Genomic DNA, 21,328 nt, shown 5'->3' with positions numbered 1-21,328 from the left:
CGGATAAAGAACCAGAAGGTAACAGTTAGACATACACCTGATCCCGCAATGGATATGGACACCCTCCTGAAAGCAATAGCCAAGATGAATGAACAAACAAAGGAAGAATTAAAGAAGGAAATTCAAGAAATAAAGAAAGACAGTAAACAAACAAAGGAAGCAATAAACAACTTAAATGAAAAAAGCGACCAAACAAAGGAAGAATTAAAGGAAGACAACAAACAACTAAAGGAAGATAACAAACAAGCAAAGGAAGAATTAAAAAAGGAAGTTCAAGAAGCAAAGAAGGTAAATGAACAGGGTTTGGAGAAGTTGAGTCAGCGGATGGATGGAGCATTCCGTGACACAGATAATACCATCAAAAATTAGCCGAGTGTCTGGATAAATCAATTTTGGAAACCAATAATCGATTAGATGGGATATCCCAAGATATGCATACAAAAACAATTAACATCAAAGTCAGCCTAAAGGAACATGTACATGTGGAAAAGGATACAATGAAGGAGGTGAAAGTCAAACAAGCAAGCGAACGTGACACATGTATGGAAAACCAACCCACCGAGAATGTCAAGACTGAAGTCGCACCGCACCCCGCAGAACGCCGAGAGGAGCCGGACGACATCACCCGCCAAGCTGAGGACGACATCCATCAGGTGGAGAGACAGCTCGTACCACCGCGCGCTGGACACCAGGAGTCCAAGGACGTTGCCCACCGAGTAGAAGAGCAGCCCGGACCGCCGATCGCACATATCTCCGAGCCACCGAGGACAGCACCTGCAACAGAAAAACCCAGCACTCATGAAGATAGTTCGCCAAACAATAGAAATAAAACAAAAATCCACAACAAATCGAAATCACAACTGAAACTAAAAACCAATAAATCAAAACAACATACAAGCAAAATAGCAGTTCAGTGGAAAAGAAAAAGCATTGATAGAGTTTATTTACACCGCCGTCATGTTAGGCTGAAATCCTACATCAAATCTTCTACCAGCATTCAAGAAAAAAGGAAAACAATATTAAGAAGAATCTATTCACACCGCAGTCATGTCCGGTTAAAATCAAGCCGACTGTACACCACCATGCAGAAAAGAAAAAGATTATTTGAAAAAACACACAGACACCACCGGCATGTTAGGTTTAAGAATGTCAAACTACATGTCACCGGTCAACAAAGAAGGACAACATTGGCTGAAGAGATCCACCTACTCCGCAGACACATTCGTTTTAAGCCAAGTTTGATAAAACGGACAGTCACAAATCGGAATTGGACCTTGAATAACACCGGAATCAAATTTAGATGGGGGCTTGAGAAAGAAATAATGTTTTAATTAACTGGAAACTACATTTGTGGAATACACCAATTATCAAACACTTCATAATCACAGCCTACCCATCGAATCACATCTATGCGGACTAGCATCCTTCTACTGCAGCCTAATCAACATAACCTAGACTTCGCCGCATCTCAGCTAATAAGGAAACATTATAAATCCACATCAAATGAAGAAATTATTATCAACTCTAAGTCAAGAAAATAAAACTACAAAACAACTCTAAAAATTACCAACCTGATCAAGCCATCTGCATCATGTTACAGTCATCACAGAAACAATCGCCTAGTTCTATCCGCACGACTGAAAAACAGAAACAAGAATTATATTATCAACAGAAAATATTTGTAAATTAGAAATAAGATGAAGTTAGTAGTGAATAGGAGGAAAGAAAATAAACAAAGTTTATTTGAAAAAATGTGTAAATCTAACCTCGAAATACAGAATCGATAGAAAAATCTATTCAGAGCCAAAGCCTGTTCGATAATTTTCTTCGTCACACCAACCAATGTGTGCGAGATCATAGAGTCAATTTTAATGGAATCAAAGCAATATTGTTATTAATTATTGTAACCTATTATTTAATGTGAAATTATAAGTAAAAAACGAAACCAAAAATATATATTTATGTTAAATTGCACGAAATGTGCATGTTCTATGTCATATAAATGTATCTCTAAAAAGCTCAAAAGAAAATGAAATTCTTACCTTCAAATATGAAATTTATTATTGTTGCTCAAATTAATAAATATAATCTTGAAAGCATAATATTTGTAACCAGCATTGATAAAAATTAAAAAAATCACTTCAAGTGTAACCCTGTTCTTACACAACGTACTAAGCGTAAAAAAGGAATTGCTCGAATCAAACGGTAGACAATTGTCAAGTCACTGAAGTTAAATCACACTCTCACCCAATTTATGTAAAAGCCAGAACAAAGAGTCGAAACTTGTAATAACCATGAAAAATGATGAAAATCTATATTTGTTGCAAATACTGTTTGAATCCTAAAAGGATAATATGTCAAATTTTGTATATTTGTTATAGTTATGGGTCTGCTCATAAGCCACCCGTGAATGGAAGTTGTGGAGTTGTTTTAATGAAGGATCCAAAGAGACCTCATTAATTATTGTATTTTGATTGTATCCAATGGAAGGAACAATCAATTATTTATTTTCTCGTAGCCAAAAGTGCACAATATATTGTTTTTAGTGTTAAGTGTCGAGTTTTCGTAGAAGTAAGGAGATGAAATGGTGTATTCATCACAATATCGGATTTTTCAAATAGTCATTGTTTCGACTTGTCTCCCAATTACCTATTTAAAATATCCTGGGGGCTTTTGTGTGATGAATTTTTTAAATGGACCTCATGAGAGGAGAGAAAAATTGTGATTACATTTTAAAATGAAAGAATTTGCTAAAGGAATAGTTAGCGACCGAGCGATAAAGCTTACTTATCAGTAACTGTATATTAGATAAGAGTACCGTTCTGTACCGAATATTTTCTAGAAAATTATTCAATAAAATTATAATTATTCTGCAAATAAAGCACGAATTATTTATGAATTGCTCATTGAATTTTGAGGTTACACTTTGTTTACTATCGATCAGATGTTTTTAAAGCAGTTCGAACGCAGCTGACTGATTCAAAGTATTGTCAAATGTCACGCCAGTTTCACGCAAGGTATAATATCATTTCTAAAAATTATAAAAACTATCAATAAAAGGACCAAGAATTTCGAATAAAAAATAAAATGTATGTATTATCGTTGAAATTATTTATTACTTAAGAAATTATATTATAATGTCAGGTCTTATTGTAACTAACTAGGTCATAGCATGAACAGTATATTATTGATAAAAACAGCAGAAATTAATTATAACAGTCTCAGACATAATAAAAATTGTATAAGAATATTAATTTATTAATTATTACTTCAACTGAACCACATGGTAATTAAATCTCTTTGGCAAGCCTAAGCCAATCATAGTGCATAGAAATAGCACCAAAAAGGTGATCGTTTGAAAGCAACACATGTTAATCTACTATCAGACAACAAACCTGCCTTATCATATACGCTAGCACATGTACATTGTATGAGAGGAACTATGTCTAGAAGATTAAGCAGTTTTAAGAATTACATAAATTGAATTATTATTGTAATTAAAGACATTATATTCTACTGCCTGCCACTGACGTCACGTCTACGTCACAATCATTCTACCAATGGCAAATTTTTCATGCAAATTATTACATCGAGATTCTCAGAAGAAAGGTCTAGCCAAGAAGCTTAGAGAAAAAGACAGCACTTCCCTTTTGAAATCCTCACCGTTCAGATCTCTTTATAGTTACCAAGACCTATTCGTAAAAAATTTTCGTTCGATTTTATATGTTCTATTTGTGAGCCAATATTTTAGGCTATTCTAATTGTTATTTGTAAATCTATTTTTCATCAATCGATAAATTAAAAGTTTAAAGTTAAATCATCCCTTAATTAATTTGGTGAAGGAAATATTAAATTAAAATTCCCCACGTGCTGAAACCGAAGCCTGGACCCGCTGCCGATCAAACGATTTTTGATCTAAAGAAGAAAACCACGACCGCCAAGGAATTTCACGTGAGTTATAAGTTTAAAGGGGCCCCAATCTACGCTTCGAAAATATTTCAGTGCAGAAACATAAATTTTTTCTTCGTTAAATTATTGGCCACGCCGACAAGCGCTTATTAGTTGTTAAGAGCCTAGAATTTGTTCAATATTTAATTTATATGAACTTGTAGTTGATTAGCTATCCTCCGCTGCCAGAACCACGACCCCGAGCATTTTAAAAATATTTTATAATTCATTTTTTCACTATTTTTTCAAAACTGTTCAATTTTATCAATTGTAAAATTCTGTCGAATCACGCATGGTGTCATGCAAGCACAAGAACATTTTTAACTCTTTTTGTCAATGCTAAATTATTATCAATCTGTGAATTATATTCTGAATCTGCACTGTGAGATCATATATTTTATTATAATATATCCCAGTTTTGTTAATTCGTTTTCTGAGTTCGATTATTTCTTAAGCCTGTCAATTATTGTGTCTGATACGTTCTATCTCATCAAGAACCGATTGAATACGATCATTGAAATAATTGAATTAAGCTGGATATTGGAACAGGTCTAAGTGGATGTAGCGAGTGGGGTCAGATCGTGATATTTATTCTTTGTCCTTACCTGCTCATATATCAGCTTTTACCTGTTACCAACCTCGACTTAGGAGCGAACAGATCAACAGTACAGCAGATGCAGCCAGAGATCATATAATTTCCTACAATAGAGCTTAAAACCCGACAAGACTCTGTTCTCGAAGTATATTCTGAACGATATTTGGTCCAAATACCGTATTTTTAATCCTTCAGAACTTATTAGAGACGCAGTCCCGTAAATTATCTACATCGGGATTTTTGCTCGACCTGTATGATTTTCTATGCTCATTCTTCACAGGTAATAATTTTAAGGTATCCGTATTCAGTGTTTAGCGTCCGCTACACTACTTATAAAAATTTCATCATTATACAATCTGTCATTAGAAGAATCAAGGGTGAGCGAGTGTTTAGGCCTCCCGCGATTCCGACAATTGTATTGAATCTTGTAGTGAATCAATCAGTCTGGTGTACACTCAGCGTCCACGCACGCAATTGCAAAATTTATAACCTCAACACCATTGATTTAGTACAAGATTCACTCTACATATGTGAAGCCGTTAAAAAACGCTTTACATGATTTGCCGGCCCAACGTGAGGCATTTAAATACAGCACTACATGATTTGGCAAATTTCTCTACGTATGTGAGGCGAGTAAAATACCGCTTCACACTTATTACTTATTACTTGTTACTGGTTACTTGTTACTTGTTACTTGTTACTATTGTTACTTGTTACTTGTTGCGATTGTAGTTTTCTCTGTTTCCAGAAATCAATCACCAGAATTGACACAATTATGTGTGCTCAAGATCCGATTCATGCAGTCAGAAGCCTCGGTGGTGTTGAAGTGGACAGTTTCGTTTTTATCGAACAGGTTTCATCAGCAGCAGTTACAGAGACAATCTACATTTTGGATGGTAAAATTGTAAAATATGGTAAGTTGATCCAAAGAGAAAATATAGCATGATTGGATATCCTACTATGGTATAGATCGTGTTTATGTTCCAAATTTCAAGGTGATTACTGGTTGGTTACTGTCTAGAACGGCACAGTATAAAGGTGCGTACAGACTTCCGCTCTGCAACAGTATACATACAGTATGGAAACTTGGCTAGTACCCTGACGCTAAAATCAGCCATCTTGTTAGGAAGCGCCGCATTGTAATAGTATTGATGGTAGGTTCGGATCACTTTAATGATCCGGATCAATTGATCTCATTCACTGCCACGAGCCAATCAGAAGACCAGGATTGGAACTTCCCAAGGTCACGTGACGTGTTCAGTATTGGCGTCATGTAAAAAGCATTGGTTAGATAGGCGATTGATTACCAGTTTCCATTCTGTACTTATTCTGTGGCTCTGCTCCGCAACCGAACGTCACTCGAGCAGAGCGATTGATGATCGACCGGGGAGCAAGAGTGGGATGCGAGAAGATCTAACATCTCCCGTAATGTTCATGATCGGAGCGACTGCGGAGCGGGGGCGGAGCGATTGCGGAGCGATTGCGGAGCGATGGCGGAACGAGGGAGGAACGTGCGCGGAGCGGGTTGGAGGCGCGTATATCTGTACGCAGCTTAAGAGACCAACAGCATCACATAGCTTTACAACAAAGAACTACTATAGACCATACAAAATTACTTTTGAATTGAAAGAATATGCGGCACAGAAAATGGAGGGAGATAAGCCAATTACACTGATGAATAGAGTCATAGAGATGGAAGCACACTTGCCAATTTGTCGATTAGAGTCAGACGACTCAGTGCTTTCAGAGAGGAAAGTTTGAATGTGTATCTTGAGCACTAGAACAGTCATATCACTAGAAATTAGAGAACGCTGGACGGCTCGGAACGGTAACATTGCCACCGCTGTATCCCCACCTTTCTCTGCTGCGCATGCCTCCAAGTCAAAAGTAATTTTCTATGGACTATAAGACTATGAGCTTGAGAAATTTGGAACATAAACGCCCTATACAATGAGATATCCTCTTATGCTATGATTAAGCTATATAATACTTAAAAGCGAAATGGCACTCACTCACTCGCAGAACTAAAAATCTACCAGACCAAAAACATTCGAATTTGGTAGGTATGTTCAGTTGGCCATTTAGAGGCGCACTAAGAATGGATTTGGAAAAATTTCCAAAGATACGCCCAAAATCTGCGTTTTTCAGCGTTTTCTCAGCTTTATTGAGAACAAATGAACATAAAATGTTCAAATTTAGTACAGGGGCTAGGGTGTAATAATGTTGTGTTAGAAGGAATTTGCAATAATGTCAAAGATACGCTTAAAATTAGCGTTTTTTTTTTGCTTTTTCTCAGATTTATCGAGAACAAATGAACAGAAATTTTCAAATTTACTACAGAAGCTCAGTTGGGGTGTACTAGTGTTGTGTTAGAATGAATTTGAAATAACGCCAAAGATACGCCCAAAATTAGCGTTTTTTGTTGTTTTTCTCAGTTCTTTCATCAAGTAATAGACAGAAAATGTTCGAATTTGATACTTTGACTTTCTGATGGAATGAAGCATGCTCAAATGAAAAATGCAGGCGAGCGAAGCGAGCCCGCTGATCTCATTTTTGGACGATTCAGTCGGGGCGGAGCCCCCTGGCTAGACGAATATGGCGAGCAAAGCGAGCCTGACGGCTAGTCTTATTAATATATGAAGGAGTTAATAAACTTATTAGTAAATGAAGGAGTACATCATCGTATAGGCTACGCATCATTACATCTGATCTACCGAGGTGATTATCTTAACTTTTTGTTTAATGGTTGAAAAATATGTGAGAATTTAAAGTTGATCAGTGGAAGCAATCAGAAGTAATCGTCGAACAAACAAACCCACAAACGACCAACGGATCTAGATGATTAATTTGAGATTTTTGTATAATGGTTGAAGAAAACTGTTGAAAATTTGATGTTGATTGCTGGGAGAAGTCAGAAGTGATCATCGAAACAGACCCACCAACAGACTTTAGCGGAACCTTCATGATTCAAAGCTCTAGAAGTCATAAGTAAGAACTCGCTACGTTTGTTCAAAAATGAATCTTCATAATTGAGGTAGAATATTCTAGTTGTTCATTCAATTATTCCTTCATAGCCTACAAACATTCCTAGAAATTTGGCAACGGTGCGGGTTTGGAGAAGGATAGAGCTATCTGCTTTGTCCAATGACAGAAGAGGAAAGAAAACTAACGATTTTATTATCATTAAGATATGGATTAATTATTTCAATTAACGGTTATTTTTTATGATCGAGATCAAAAATACTCTAGTAGCTCATTTAATTCCTACATAGCCCGCAAACAAAGGTTGAAATTTGATCAGATTCTGACTTTAGAACGTAAATTTCACTATAGATACAAGAAAAATTATTGTGATATATGATCCTTTTCGAGGTGATAACATCTCTTCGATAACATAATAATAACTAGAAATTACAATCACTGGTTGGATACAAAAGTGTGATTAGAAAAAGATAAGAATAAACGAAACAACTCTTATAATATGAATTCTCTTGAACTAAGAATTTGATTTTTTTTCCAGGGGGAACCCCATCTTCCAAATCTCCTCCTTCAAAAGGTGAGTGCAAATTTTTCAAAATTTTTTCTCAAATAATGCGTTTCAAAGAGGAGAATTCAAGTTTCAAGTGGATTTCAAACCAAGTGAAAGTACCGTAATCTATACTATTAGGTATAGACCGGTTGCACAAAAGCCGTTTTTGAAAAGACGGCTTCTCTAATTGGTTCTCTTGGAATCAATCACGGTCAAAACTTAACCAGCTCTTGTGCAACCGGCACTAGATCTTTTCAATCTGAATTTCCAAATGAGTAAAAAACTGTAAACACTTCAGCCTACTAAATAATAAGCCTGTATTGATAATAATGATAATTGAGATGGTTAATAGATTACAGGAAATTTGAAAGAAATCGATTTTACAAAAAACACATGAAGAATCAACAGATCAGACTTTTCATCTTTTCAAAATTTGAAAATTCTATTTTCTGCAATAAATTCCAAATAAAAAAATCAAATATCCAGTAATTATTTATCGCCACAATCAGGGGCCTATTGCATGAGAGAATTTAAATTATAGTGAGGTCCACATTATAATGGCAGTGGTAGAAGATTGGTTGATTGATTGATTGAGTACTTTATTTATGTAGATTACAATATATACTGGCTTATACACTTATATACAATAGCTTACAATACAGCAAAATTATAGATGAATTTACATAATATAGACTAAGAAAATAATTATTGAACTGTATATGATATGAAAAAGTAATTTGTAATATAATAACTATAGATAATTATATTGTTATGCATCTACATAAATTGGCGGAGCTTTGGACATATCAATGTCCATTCTTCGGAAAGAATATTAAAAATATCCTCCCCACTAACTCTCTACCAAAATAGGAGAACAGCGTTGACAATTTTCTACCTTGCCACTGTCTCCTATAGAAAATAGCCGATACCGGTATTTCTCATGTAATATCACCTGTTCATTCTTGTTAAAAATTATCAATTATATTCTATTCGTCAAGAAAGTATATTTCTCAATGATCGAATAATAGTTTTTATAATCGAGATTAAATATTTTGTCAATATTAATGATACTCCTACAATCTGGCAACGTTTTAGAGCTATAGAAAAGAAAAGCGCTATATTATGTTTTGTCAAAAGATAGACACGGATAGCATCACCTATCTTCTTCTTACAGCTCAATCGTTTGATTGGTTGGCAGCCTTCCATCTAAATCTGTCCATTGCTACTCTCTTCCATTGTTCATAGTTTATAGCACCCAGATCCTTCGTCATTTGTCTTAAGTACTGTAGCCGGGGTCTCCCACGACCCCTTTGTCCATCAACTGTACCTTCCAGAATACTTGACGTAAACGCATCACCTATAATGTTAATAAAATACTGTAATAATTGAAATAACTCAATTTATTCAAAGTGCGGTGATATTAAGTGCAAAATTTGACTATAATTTGGTATTTTAATCATTCTAAATTCAAAATTTCTAGCTAATATATTTATATTCTTGGACAGAACTTTGAACTTTAAATTTCCTCAGTAAGAACATATTAACCTATTTTTTCGGACACTTCATTATTTATCAAAATTTGGGAACAGAATAGTTTTGGGCTATGCCTGTTGTTCTATCCCGATCATATTCATATGATTTGTAATTATATCAACGAATAAATAAATAAATAAATTTTTACGTGGATCTCACCATAGTGTAAATTTACTATTGTATTGTACTAAAATATTATTAACATAATCTCGATTGTATTGTCGTAGATGATGCTGTGTCATTATGTTCTACCCAGCCTGCATATATTGACTTTCCTCCAGATGAGCAACCTCCACCAAAAGGGTAAGATTTATTAACCAGGCTATGATGAGCAGTCACTAATTTTTAATTTTTTTAATACAGTTTGTTTGATAAACAATCTAGATTATTAAGTGCCGGTTGCACAACAGCCGGTTTAATTTTAAAAGTAATTAATTCCACGAGAACCAATCAGAGAATCCGTCTCTTCAAAAACGCCTTCTATGATTGGTTCTTGTGGAATTAATCACGGTTGAAATGTAACCGGATGTAGTGCAACCGGGCCTCATTCTATGGAATCGGTTACACTAATACTAGAGTAGTAAACAAGGAAGAATAAGAGAGAATAGTGGTCAGAGTTTGTGAATAATTTAACGTTTTGAACTACAAATTTATACTCTTCATATTTTGGAGGAATGACTTGGCTTGAACATAATGGGATACGAATTAAGTAGTACATGTTTGACGCATCATCACGTCTGAGCTACTGAACTGATTAACTTGAAATTATGCAAGATTCTCATTTCACCTAAGATGATTATTGACAAATTATTCTATTAATTATCAATTATTCTATTAATTATTTTATTCTACTAATCAATATTTAAAATGGTCCTGATTTATATATTATAATGATTCAAATGAATAGATCAAATTTATTGGATTTGTTATACAATGTTTACGCAAGATAAACCACCCAATGGAATAGTTTCTCTCAAGGTATGTAGAATACATTGTATTCTAGAACTACTTTCGTAAACAGAGGTTTACGGAGGTAGAAATTCTAGGTACCATTGGTTTCTCTATTGTAAATTATTATCACAGATGTTCATACTTTCGATATCAGCATCTATATATATATATAAAATCTGGTGTGGCGCACTCACACAACTTTCCTTGCCGTTATGAAAATTGATCACCTGAAGCTAGTGTACTCGCACATCACAAGTCTACTATTCAAAGATATGAGACAGCTGGTGATAGGTCAATAACGCTGGAAACACACGAGGTCTGCTATCTCTTCGTAGTGAATGATTTAATAGAACCAACAGTTGTTGTCAACAGTTTGCAATTTAATAATCACATTTTCTCGGATTTCAATCTTATTTTCAATTTAAGGTGGAAATGTTACTGGACAATAATTGCAGAGATTTTCATGCTGAATCTTTTCCACTTGAAATTTTCTGTTTAAATAGTATATGAAGGCTGATAATTGAGAATCTAAAATCAAACTTTGCATAGATGGGGCAAAGCTCCTGAAATTTTTACAGATATAGGACTTGTTGCAGTTGATAGAGCTTATCAATGACTATTTCAGGTATGAATTTGATCAAAATCGTTGGAGCCGTTTTCGAGAAAATCGCGAAAACTCCTGTTTTTGACAACATTTTCGCCATTTTAACCGCCATCTTGGATTGCATTTGATCGAAATTGTTCGTGTCGGATCCTTATAGTGTAAGGACCTTGAGTTCCAAATTTCAAGTTATTCCGTTAACTGGGAGATGAGATATCGTGTACACAGACGCACATACACTCATACACACACACACACACACAACACACACACACACACACACACACACCACACACACACACACAACACACACACCACACACACACACACACATACACACACATACAGACCAATACCCAAAAACCACTTTTACGGACTCAGGGGACCTTGAAACGTATAGAAATTTAGAAATTGGGGTACCTTAATTTTTTTCGGAAAGCAATACTTTCCTTACCTATGGTAATAGGGCAAGGAAAGTGAAAAGCGAAATGGCACTCACTCATTCACTGACTGACTGACTCACTCACTCACTCGCAGAACTAAAAATCTACCGGACCAAAAACGTTCAAATTTGATAGGTATGTTCAGTTGGCCCTTTAGAGGCGCACTAAGAAATCTTATTTTGGCGATATTTTAACTCTAAGGGTGGTTTTTAAGGGTTTAAAGTTCGACTTCTAGCATGTATATTCTTCTTATTCCAATATCTCAAAATTGTAATTGAAATGTCCATACCATATGTTAATAAACATTGGCCAATCATCGCCAAGACCCTCTTCCACACACAGGCTTTGCCTTTGTGGAGAGTTTTCATGAAGTTCTTCAAAATATAATGTTGTATTTTCTGGAGTCACGATATAATAGCAACTAGATTTAGTTATTATGATTAATTTTTTAGTTCAACTGTAAGTTTTATTTATGATTGTTTGGTTGCAGAAGATGTAACGTTGTTATATAATATGAATATTTGTACCCTGAAATCATGATAATAAAAACCAATTTGATTTGATTTGATTCAATATAGAACTATAATCTAGAGAGAGTACCTCTTCGAAACAGTTGTTCTGGTAACCAAATTGAAAATTTTGTCAGGTTGGCATTAAGTTGAGTTGACTTTGTTAGGTTGGCACCAAGTTGAAGATTGAAATGCATTTTTATCCAGGACCTCCTGAATAGCAATTTATCCAGTACCTCCCAAATACCTATTTAGGAGGTCCTGATTTATCGCGGAAAAATTGATTGGGTACTGCTACTTCAATCAGAGCTATTCCTGGGAATATTATTTTACTAGCCGTCAGGTTCGCTTCGCTCGCCATATCCGTTTAGCCAGATGTTTAGTCTGAACCCCCGACTGGATCGTCCTAATATATGTATGATAAAAATATGACATAACGTTTCAAATTTGGTAGGTGTGTTTAGTTGGCCCTTTAGAGGCGCAATAAGAACTGATTTGGAAAAATTTCCAAAGATACGCCCAAAATTTCGTTTTTTAGCGTTTTCTCAGCTTTATCGAGAACAAATAAACAGAAAATGTTCGAATTTACTACAGAAGCTCAACTGGGGTGCAATAATGTTGCGTTAGAAGGAATTTGAAATAACGCCAAAGATAGGCCCAGAATTTGCGTTTTCTCAGCTTTTCTGCGTTTCCTCACCTTTTTCAATAATTGATGGAAATATATTAAAAAAAAATCAGTAGGTACACAGGTTCAGCTGAGGTGGAAGAATTTTGTTCACCAAAAATACACCGATATAGTAAGAGGTGTTTTTCGAGATCAAATTGACATAATACGTTCAAATTCGGTACAGAGGTTCCGCTGAGGTCTACATGCAGGCGAGCGAAGCGAGCCCGCTGATCTCATTTTTGGACGATCCAGTCGGGGGTCTAGGGGGGCGGAGCCCCCTGGCTAGACGGATAAGGCGAGCGAAGCGAGCCTGACAGCTAGTGAAACTATAAAACTGAATTCGATCTATTTTAAGATCCTATCAGGATCTTACAATAGGATTCCTATCAGGATTCCTTACCTATAGGTAAGGAAAGTATTGCTTTCCGAAAAAATTAAGGTACCCCAATCCCTAAATTTCTATACGTTTCAAGGTCCCCTAAGTCCAAAAAAGTGGTTTTTGAGTATTGGTCTGTACGTGTGTGTGTGTGTGTGTGTGTGTGTGTGTGTGTGTATGACTGTATGTGTGTCTGTGTACACGATATCTCATCTCCCAATTAACGGAATGACTTGAAATTTGGAACTTGAGGTCCTTACAATCCGACTCGAACAATTTCGATCAAATGCAATTCAAGATGAAGGCTAAAATGGCGAAAATGTTGTCAAAAACAGGGTTTTTCGCGATTTTCTCTAAAACGGCTCCAACGTTTTTGATCAACTGCATCGTCCCATCGTCTATCAACAGCATCAAGTCCCATATCTGTAAAGATTTCAGGAGCTCGGCCCCATCTATGCAAATTTTGATTTTAGATTCCCATATCAGCAGGCTTTAGATAGAAAAAAATCAAAGTGGAAGAGATAGAGCATGGAAATCTCTACAATTAATGTTCAGTAACATTTCCACCTAATATTGAAAATAAGCTCGAAATTCGAGAAAACGTGATTATTCAATTGCCAACTGTTGGCAACTGTTGATTCTATTAAATGATTCACTATGAAGAGATAGCAGACCTCGTATGTCTCCAGCGTTATTGTCCTGTCACCAGCTGGCTCAGATCTTTGAATAGTAGACTTGAGAGGCGTGCGAACACTAGCGTCAGGTGATCAATTTTCATAACGGCAAGGAAAGTTGTGTGAGTGCGCCACACCAGATTTTTGCTTTTAAGAGCAGTCAGTAGACCCTAGATCTGTGCGGAGGACGAGTAACACGACCTGCTTGTAACTAATAAAATCATGTTTTGGACTCAGGGGACTTACATAGTGAGGTCCACGTTACAATAGCAGTAGCATTAGCATTAGTGTTGCTATCCTTGTTTATGATTCTACAAAGAAGATAGCGCTATCCTTTCCCAACTCTGCAACTTGGCCAGATCGGTTTTTAACAATCTAGAAATATAATTAATCAACAGAATATTCAATATCTCAATCATAGAAATCTATTATTCGTTTATTGAGAAATATATCCCCTCGACAAATAGAATATAATTGATTTCTTTCAAACAAGAATTAATAGTTAATTTTACTTCAGATATACCGGTATCAGCTATCCTCTATAGAAGGCGGTCACAAGGCAGAGAAACGGCAACGCTGTCGTCCTATCTTTCTCCACTGCCATTATAACTTGGATCTCACTATAGTAATTTTCTATAATTGGAAATTCAAGTAAACACTATTAAAGAATACACTCACTGACTTATGAATGATATGTGAGTATAATTTTTTTGTCTTTCTACTTTGCAGTGTAAGTTCCTATCTCAAAAAAGTGGGCAATTGTATTTCTGAGAAGATCTCTGATTGGCTGATAAGTTATTCATCGAAACGAAACTTGAGGAAAATGAAGAGATTTCAGAAAGAGGCAGCCGCTAAATCAAGACAAAGTGTCGCCAAATCATCAGCCAGTAAATCAACTGTTAATAATTGATTGCAACCTTAAATATTAACAATCATAAGTTTCATGATTTGTGATAAAATGTTCCAATCATCCGTTGATTCTCTTTTTAGGCTATTCCTCGCGGGTAACATTCATCATGTATTTCAGTTCATCCTGATCAGCTGTTTGGTCAATGTTTTCGTTCTTTGTGTTTATCATCAAAATAAGTTATCAGAACATTTTAAAAAATTCCAGCATTTATCACTTGGAAGAAAATAAATCTAACCTTTCTGAAACATTATTGGTCATAACCTTTTCAGGTTGAGTTCATCCACTACCTCTGTAGTGAAAGCCGTAGTGCATTCGTGTGACGTCAGCACAGGTAGGGCTCTTACACTAATAAAAATTTGTTGATCTCAGCTGATCTATATCAGCTAGTGTTTCTATTGGTGTAGGAGCCCTACCTGTGCTGACGTCAAACGAATGCACTACAGATTTCAGGTAGTGGTTGAGTTCATCTGATCTTATATAGGCAGTATTTAGGCCTACTGAAATCCAGTAGAACTGAGATCCTCCACATTCCTCTAGAAGAAATTGAATAATTTGTTTCTTCTTTACTATATATTATCTTATTATTAGTCATTTATAGTTTTCCTTTGTCTTTATTTTATTTTATTACATTGTTTTTCTCTATTTTATTTTTTAGCTTTTCCTTTAATGAATATTTGAGATTTGAAACATTCATTTCCTTTTCAAATTTCTCCTACAAGTCTCTTAATATAAACTCAACTCTATCTTACGCACAGGCAATATGTTTCCTATGAAACATATCCCTTATTTATTATTTATCATTACAGCAACTTATTAGTAATTCATAAACCTAGCATTCAAATTGAACACAAAAGTCAAATTTATTACAGGGTTTGTTTTATTTTCATATAATTTAGTGAAATTGAGTTTAAAATTATAATGTATTATTTTTAAATGCTGATATTTTTGTTGTATTTTTGGAGGGAATAAATTTGATTTGATTTGTCGTATTTAATATTATATTAATCACTATTTATATAATATATATGATATCTTGTACCATACAGTATGGTTGGCTAATTATGTAGTAATATAATTTTGTAACATAGAAGTATATTACACCTCATATGTATTGTTCCGTTATTTAAAAGAAATATGAATTTTTAATATTAGTTTTTTTTAGCATTAAGTAGCTGGAAAATGTGGCTAATGACTTTTATTTTCATTATTGTGACTGCATATGGCGGTGTTTAAATGAGAAATATTTCTTTCTATTCTTACATTGTTATATTGTTGAGCCATAGCATTTGATAAATTTGGCTAATAACTCAATATCTTTGTTTTGTTTTTTCTTGTAATATTGTACTGTTGTTTATGAGAAACAATAAATTCTATTCTATTCTATTACTACTATTATTTATTAGTCTGTTATCCATGCTGATGAACATAAAACTGTTGTTTCAAGTTCATTTTGTGAACTGTAAACTCCAAATTTGTGTGATTGTGTTGATAAAAACAAGATTGTATAAGATTGAGTTGGAATATTATAAGGTTATTCATTTATTGTATTGTAAAATTCACTAATAATATCAATAAAGAAACGAGTTACAGTTAATCTTTACATTATTATGCTGTTTTTATTCTTTGTACCTGATCAACTACAAATAATCATAATATCAAGTTCAAGATGTTTTTCATCTTCAACACAGCTTCCTCATCATCCAATACTCACATCCTTGCCTCCCTGAAATTCAAGTGTAAAATGTGATCAAAATTTAGCATGATGAGGCCCATTTACACAGATGCCTATCAAATTTTAATCACGATTAAATACCACGAGATCCAATCAGAGAAAGCTTTTCAAAGTCTTATCTGATTGATTCTCGTGACATCTAATCACGAAGTTTTAACAGGCATTTGTGCAAACCGGGTTAAGAGTGATTATAATTATTATTCCATGATAACTTTATTTGATGTGATGATAATCATTTTCATGGTGAATTATCATGATAAGTGGTCTTTATGTTAGACTTATAGTTTACACACACATCGATTCTTGGACGTGCAATGTTTCGCCGTCCTATCATAAATCATATATAAATTCTGTAAGTATAGCCTACTATTAATACTTCTATTATAGTATTGCACTCTATGGCTCAGAAACCTGGATTATTGGTAAGGCAGAAGAAAGAGCACTAAATGCCTTTTAAGTATGGTGTTGGAGACGGATGCTCAAGCTGAGATGGCCTGATAAAATTACTAATGAAGAAGTATTTCAAAGGGTTGAGGGAAAGTGATCTCTTTTACATATTTTAAAGGACAGACGGCACTTTTGGCTTGACCATGTTTTTAGACACAACGAATTCACGTTAAGAATACTGGAAGGTATAATAATAATTGGACAAAGGGCTCGTGTGAGACCCCGGCTACAATATCTGAAGCAAAGTAACCAAAGATCTAGGGATCCAGAGCTACATCCAAATGAAAAGAGACAGAAAACAATGGAAAGCTGCCTACCAATCGAATGATTGAAGCTAAAGAAGTAGATAAATTCTATTAGATTAAAAATATGATGAAAACACAAATCGAAATTGTCAACCACTTTTATAAACTTTTACTTATTATTCTGTCAAAGTGGTTGACAATTTCAATTTGTGTTTTCATTATGGAAAAGTACCACAACATCACACACGCAACACAAATGTAAGTAAAAAGTTGATGTTCGGCAAGCTCCGTTTTACTCTGGTAGAATTCATAAGGATGACAAAGAATCGAATCTATCAGATTCATTTCTACACATAATTATGTAACAGTCACCTTAAAAAGTAGAATTCAAAAACATTTTATAACAGCTTCCGTTAGTGAAAGCTGTTGAATCATCTTATTGTGATGAGTAGCCTACAGTGAGTATAGAATGTTACAATGTTATAATGTTAGAGAAATATTCTTACTGTTTGAGTGTTATCTGCTGCTTATCTACAATCATACCAATAAGTCTTCGTCTGATGATAAGAACTCTGATAATAATCAAGGTCAGTAAAATTTGCTTTTCTCAATGTGGATGGGAAGCTTCAAGTAATTATTATCAATGAAATTGGATCAATCAAACTTGAGTAGAAGAGTATAATAAAAACTGTCAAGTACAATTTAGTACTCAGTTGAAGAGTTCCGGAAAGAAATAAAGTCTGACGACTCTGAAAACTCCCAACTCTCAAGTGATTTGCAATTGGCGTTTGGCGATATGAATAAACTAAAATGTGAGTTGAATGACTCACTTCAATACCAAAAAAAAAGTTGTGGACAATTTTATCATCATAAAAATTAATCAACTAGTAAATCAACAACTATTTTAGTTGTAGACAATATTTAACACCATAAACATTTCTTTAATCTCCAACTTCTTTTATTTCAATCTATCAGTTATTTTTTGACTGAATTTTCAGAAACCGAGAACAGAGTTGTGAGCATTAACATTCTGCATAGGTATAATAAGCCATAACATTGAATCCACTTTCCATGTAAACACATTAAAGCACCCCTGTCATTGTCACCAACAACCCATCTTATTTAGAATCATTTTCCGTCTCACTATCGTCTGTAAGACGATTCATCGTCTAAATTGCCTACTGCATATACCATTTTTCCGTCATTTGACCGAACTCTTATAATTAATTATTAAAAAGTTGTATAAATATATGTTAATAATGTAAATATTGAGACGATATGAAGATACCTCCTTTGATAAGGTTTTGGTTATCACACCATTGTCAATCTCTGATAAACTTATGTAATAAACTTGAATTAGATAAACTTATTAGAGTTTATCAGAGATTGACAATGGTGTGATAACCAAAACCAGTCTTTCTAAGTATCATTAAATCTGTGGTTTTTGACAATTTCTTAGTCTTTCTCATTCAATATATGAATAATTACCACAATATCAACTTCTCAACTACACAAAAAGTTACCAATATATTTCTCCAAAATCAACTTAAATTACAGAACCAGGTTTCATGACAACATCTGCCACATCTTTAGCTGAACATGATATAGCACAAATTCAATATAAATATGTGGTATTGACAACATCAACGTCTTATTCTTTCAGTCAAATACGAGTATTAGTACTTAGTATTAGTATTAATATTAGTAGTAGTAACTTATTATTATACAACTGTACCTATCTACTTGTATAGTATTTCCATCATACAATAAATTGCCAGTAATAAACTCAAATCAACATTACACTATTTATAAGAATAAATTTTGTAGTTAAACGTATACAAATGTAGCCTATTAATTGATGAGGCACTCTCTTAATATATTGAATGAATACTACCTACTTTTATATCACATTGTTTTATGACTCAGTTTTATTTGAACAAGCCTAATTACTCAATTAATTCACTATTCTACATATTTTACAAATTACAAAAAAATTGTAATTACACTCCTCTCACATGGAATTTTGAACAAATTTATAAAAACAATAATATATAAAAATCTTGTAGTAGGCTACCCTTTATTAATTTAAAAACTTCAAATAGTTCAACAAACTATTTTTTTCAAATAAAGGGTACCACAAGATTTTTATATTGTTTTTATTAATTTGAAGACATGATGTTGCCTACTATTCACTCAGACAAAAATTTACATTTACATTTATTACATTCCTTAATCACACATAAAATTAATGATTGGGAGAGGATCAACAGGATAAACCCAAACTGTTCCTCTTCCTTATTTTGATAAAAATAGTTCAAATGAGGTTATGAAACACGTTTTATAAGATCACAAACATTTACAGTCCAAATATACATTATACTAAAAAAATGTGTATCTCGGTTGATCAGAAAGATGAAACAAATTATTATTACACTTGAAAATCTATATAAATAAAAGCGAAATGGCACTCACTCACTGACTGACTGACTGACTCACTCACTCACTCACTCACTCACTCACTCACCTCACCTCGCATAACAAAAATCTACCGGACCAAAACGTCCAAATTTGTAGGTATGTTCAGTTGGGCCCCTTTAGAGGCGCACTAAGAAATCTTTTGGCCATATTTTAACTCTAAGGGTTTTTTTAAGGTTTAAAGTTCGTCTTTTAGCAGGTATATTCTTCTTTCTCCCAATCTGTTAATTTATAATTGAATTTCCATATATATGTTACTATAGAACTATAATCTTGATAGAGTACCTCTCCGAAACAGTTGTTAACTGGCGACTAAATTAATAATTTTGTCAGGTTGCATTAAGTTGAGTTGACTTTGTTAGGTTGGCACCAAGTTGAAAATTTAAATGCATTTATCGCGGAAAAGTTTATTGGGCACTGCTACTTCAATCCTGGGAATATTATACTAGCCTCAGGCTCGCTTCGCTCGCCATATCCGTTTAGTCTGACCGCCCCCGACTGGATCGTCCCAACATATGATGAAAATGCTCAATGAAAAATGCAGGCGAGCGGAGCGAGCCTGCTGATCTTATTCTTGGACGATCCAGTCGGGGGTCCAGGGGGCGGAGCCCCCTGGCTAGACGGATATGGCGAGCGAAGCGAGCCTGACGGCTAGTGCATTAATAAATTGAAAAATATTAAAAAACTTGATAAATTTGAAGCCAGAAAAATCACAAAAACATTTACTATCTGCATATAATCGTACTGAAATGGAAATGAAGGAAAATCATAATTTTGATACAAAACTTTCAAACTTTTAATAATTCTACAAGCCATGGGGTAATGTACCGTTATGAAAACATGGTAATGTGTAATGAAAACATGTTGCCTATATTATATTCACTCAGACGAAAATGGAATGGAAATGAAGAAAAATCACAATTTTGATAAAAACTTCGAACTTTGGATGAATTCTACTAACCGTAGCATCTTCTATGCTATCTTATCTCTATGTATCTGGTTCATATCGTCCACTTCTAATACCAGACGGATTCTTTTTTCGTTTCCAGTGCCAAAGCAATTGCCAAACAAACGGCCTTGGTCGTGAGTTCCGCACACAAGAAAGCAAGCAAACTTGGGAGGACCGAAATAAGAGCAGCAGCCTCGACGTCATAGTCATCAGGTTCACGTTAATATGTCAGTGGAGAAGCAAGGCAGAACAGCGTTGCCGATTCTCTATCTTGCCACTTCCTCCTGTAGAGGATAGCTGATACCGGTATACTAACTTCTTTAAATAATCAACCATTTTTTGATCCTCAATAAAAATATTCTCCAATGATTAAATATATAGTACAATTCTTTAAAGTTGAGATTGATTATTTTGTTAGTTAATTATTCTTCTACCAAGCTAAAAACCATCTGGCAACTCTGCGGTGCTAGAAAAGGATAGCGCTATCTGTTAAGTCTGTTAAGTCCACGTTATAATGGCAGTGTTTGATTAGCAATGTTGTTGCCATCCTTGTCTATTTTATTCAACAAAGCGGATAGAGCTATCTCTTTCTCGCTTTGCTCTGTTGCCAAATCGTCTTTCAATAAGCTTATAACTCCAGCTGTGATAAGTTCTAAATAGTGTGTCTGTCTTTTTGGTCCCAAAATTTTATAGTTTTTCAAAGTTTGGAGTTTTCCAATTATTTGTAATTAATTTAATTCAATT

At 34.4% G+C, this 21,328-nt stretch overlaps 1 protein-coding gene across 6 annotated transcripts in view; it reads left to right on the top strand.

Annotated features, from left to right (window-relative positions):
• Positions 1 to 16,339, top strand: part of LOC111059971 — a 94,897-nt gene extending 78,558 nt beyond the window's left edge. For 4 of the 6 annotated variants that reach the window (XM_039438460.1, XM_039438461.1, XM_039438458.1 and 1 more), the window contains 4 exons: positions 5,292 to 5,457; positions 8,064 to 8,099; positions 9,833 to 9,908; positions 14,556 to 14,798. In XM_039438460.1, coding sequence (XP_039294394.1) covers positions 5,292 to 5,457; positions 8,064 to 8,099; positions 9,833 to 9,908; positions 14,556 to 14,736 — 459 coding nt within the window. In that variant the 3' untranslated portion in view covers positions 14,737 to 14,798. Of the gene's footprint in view, positions 1 to 5,291; positions 5,458 to 8,063; positions 8,100 to 9,832; positions 9,909 to 14,555 lie in introns of all 6 variants that reach the window. The other 2 variants (XM_039438456.1, XM_039438459.1) reach the window with 2 other exon arrangements.
• Positions 16,340 to 21,328: the final 4,989 nt, after the last annotated feature.

Source organism: Nilaparvata lugens, chromosome 11, assembly GCF_014356525.2.
Source record: "Nilaparvata lugens isolate BPH chromosome 11, ASM1435652v1, whole genome shotgun sequence".
Lineage (NCBI taxonomy): Eukaryota > Metazoa > Arthropoda > Insecta > Hemiptera > Delphacidae > Nilaparvata > Nilaparvata lugens.
This window is presented reverse-complemented; position numbering and strand designations above follow the sequence as displayed.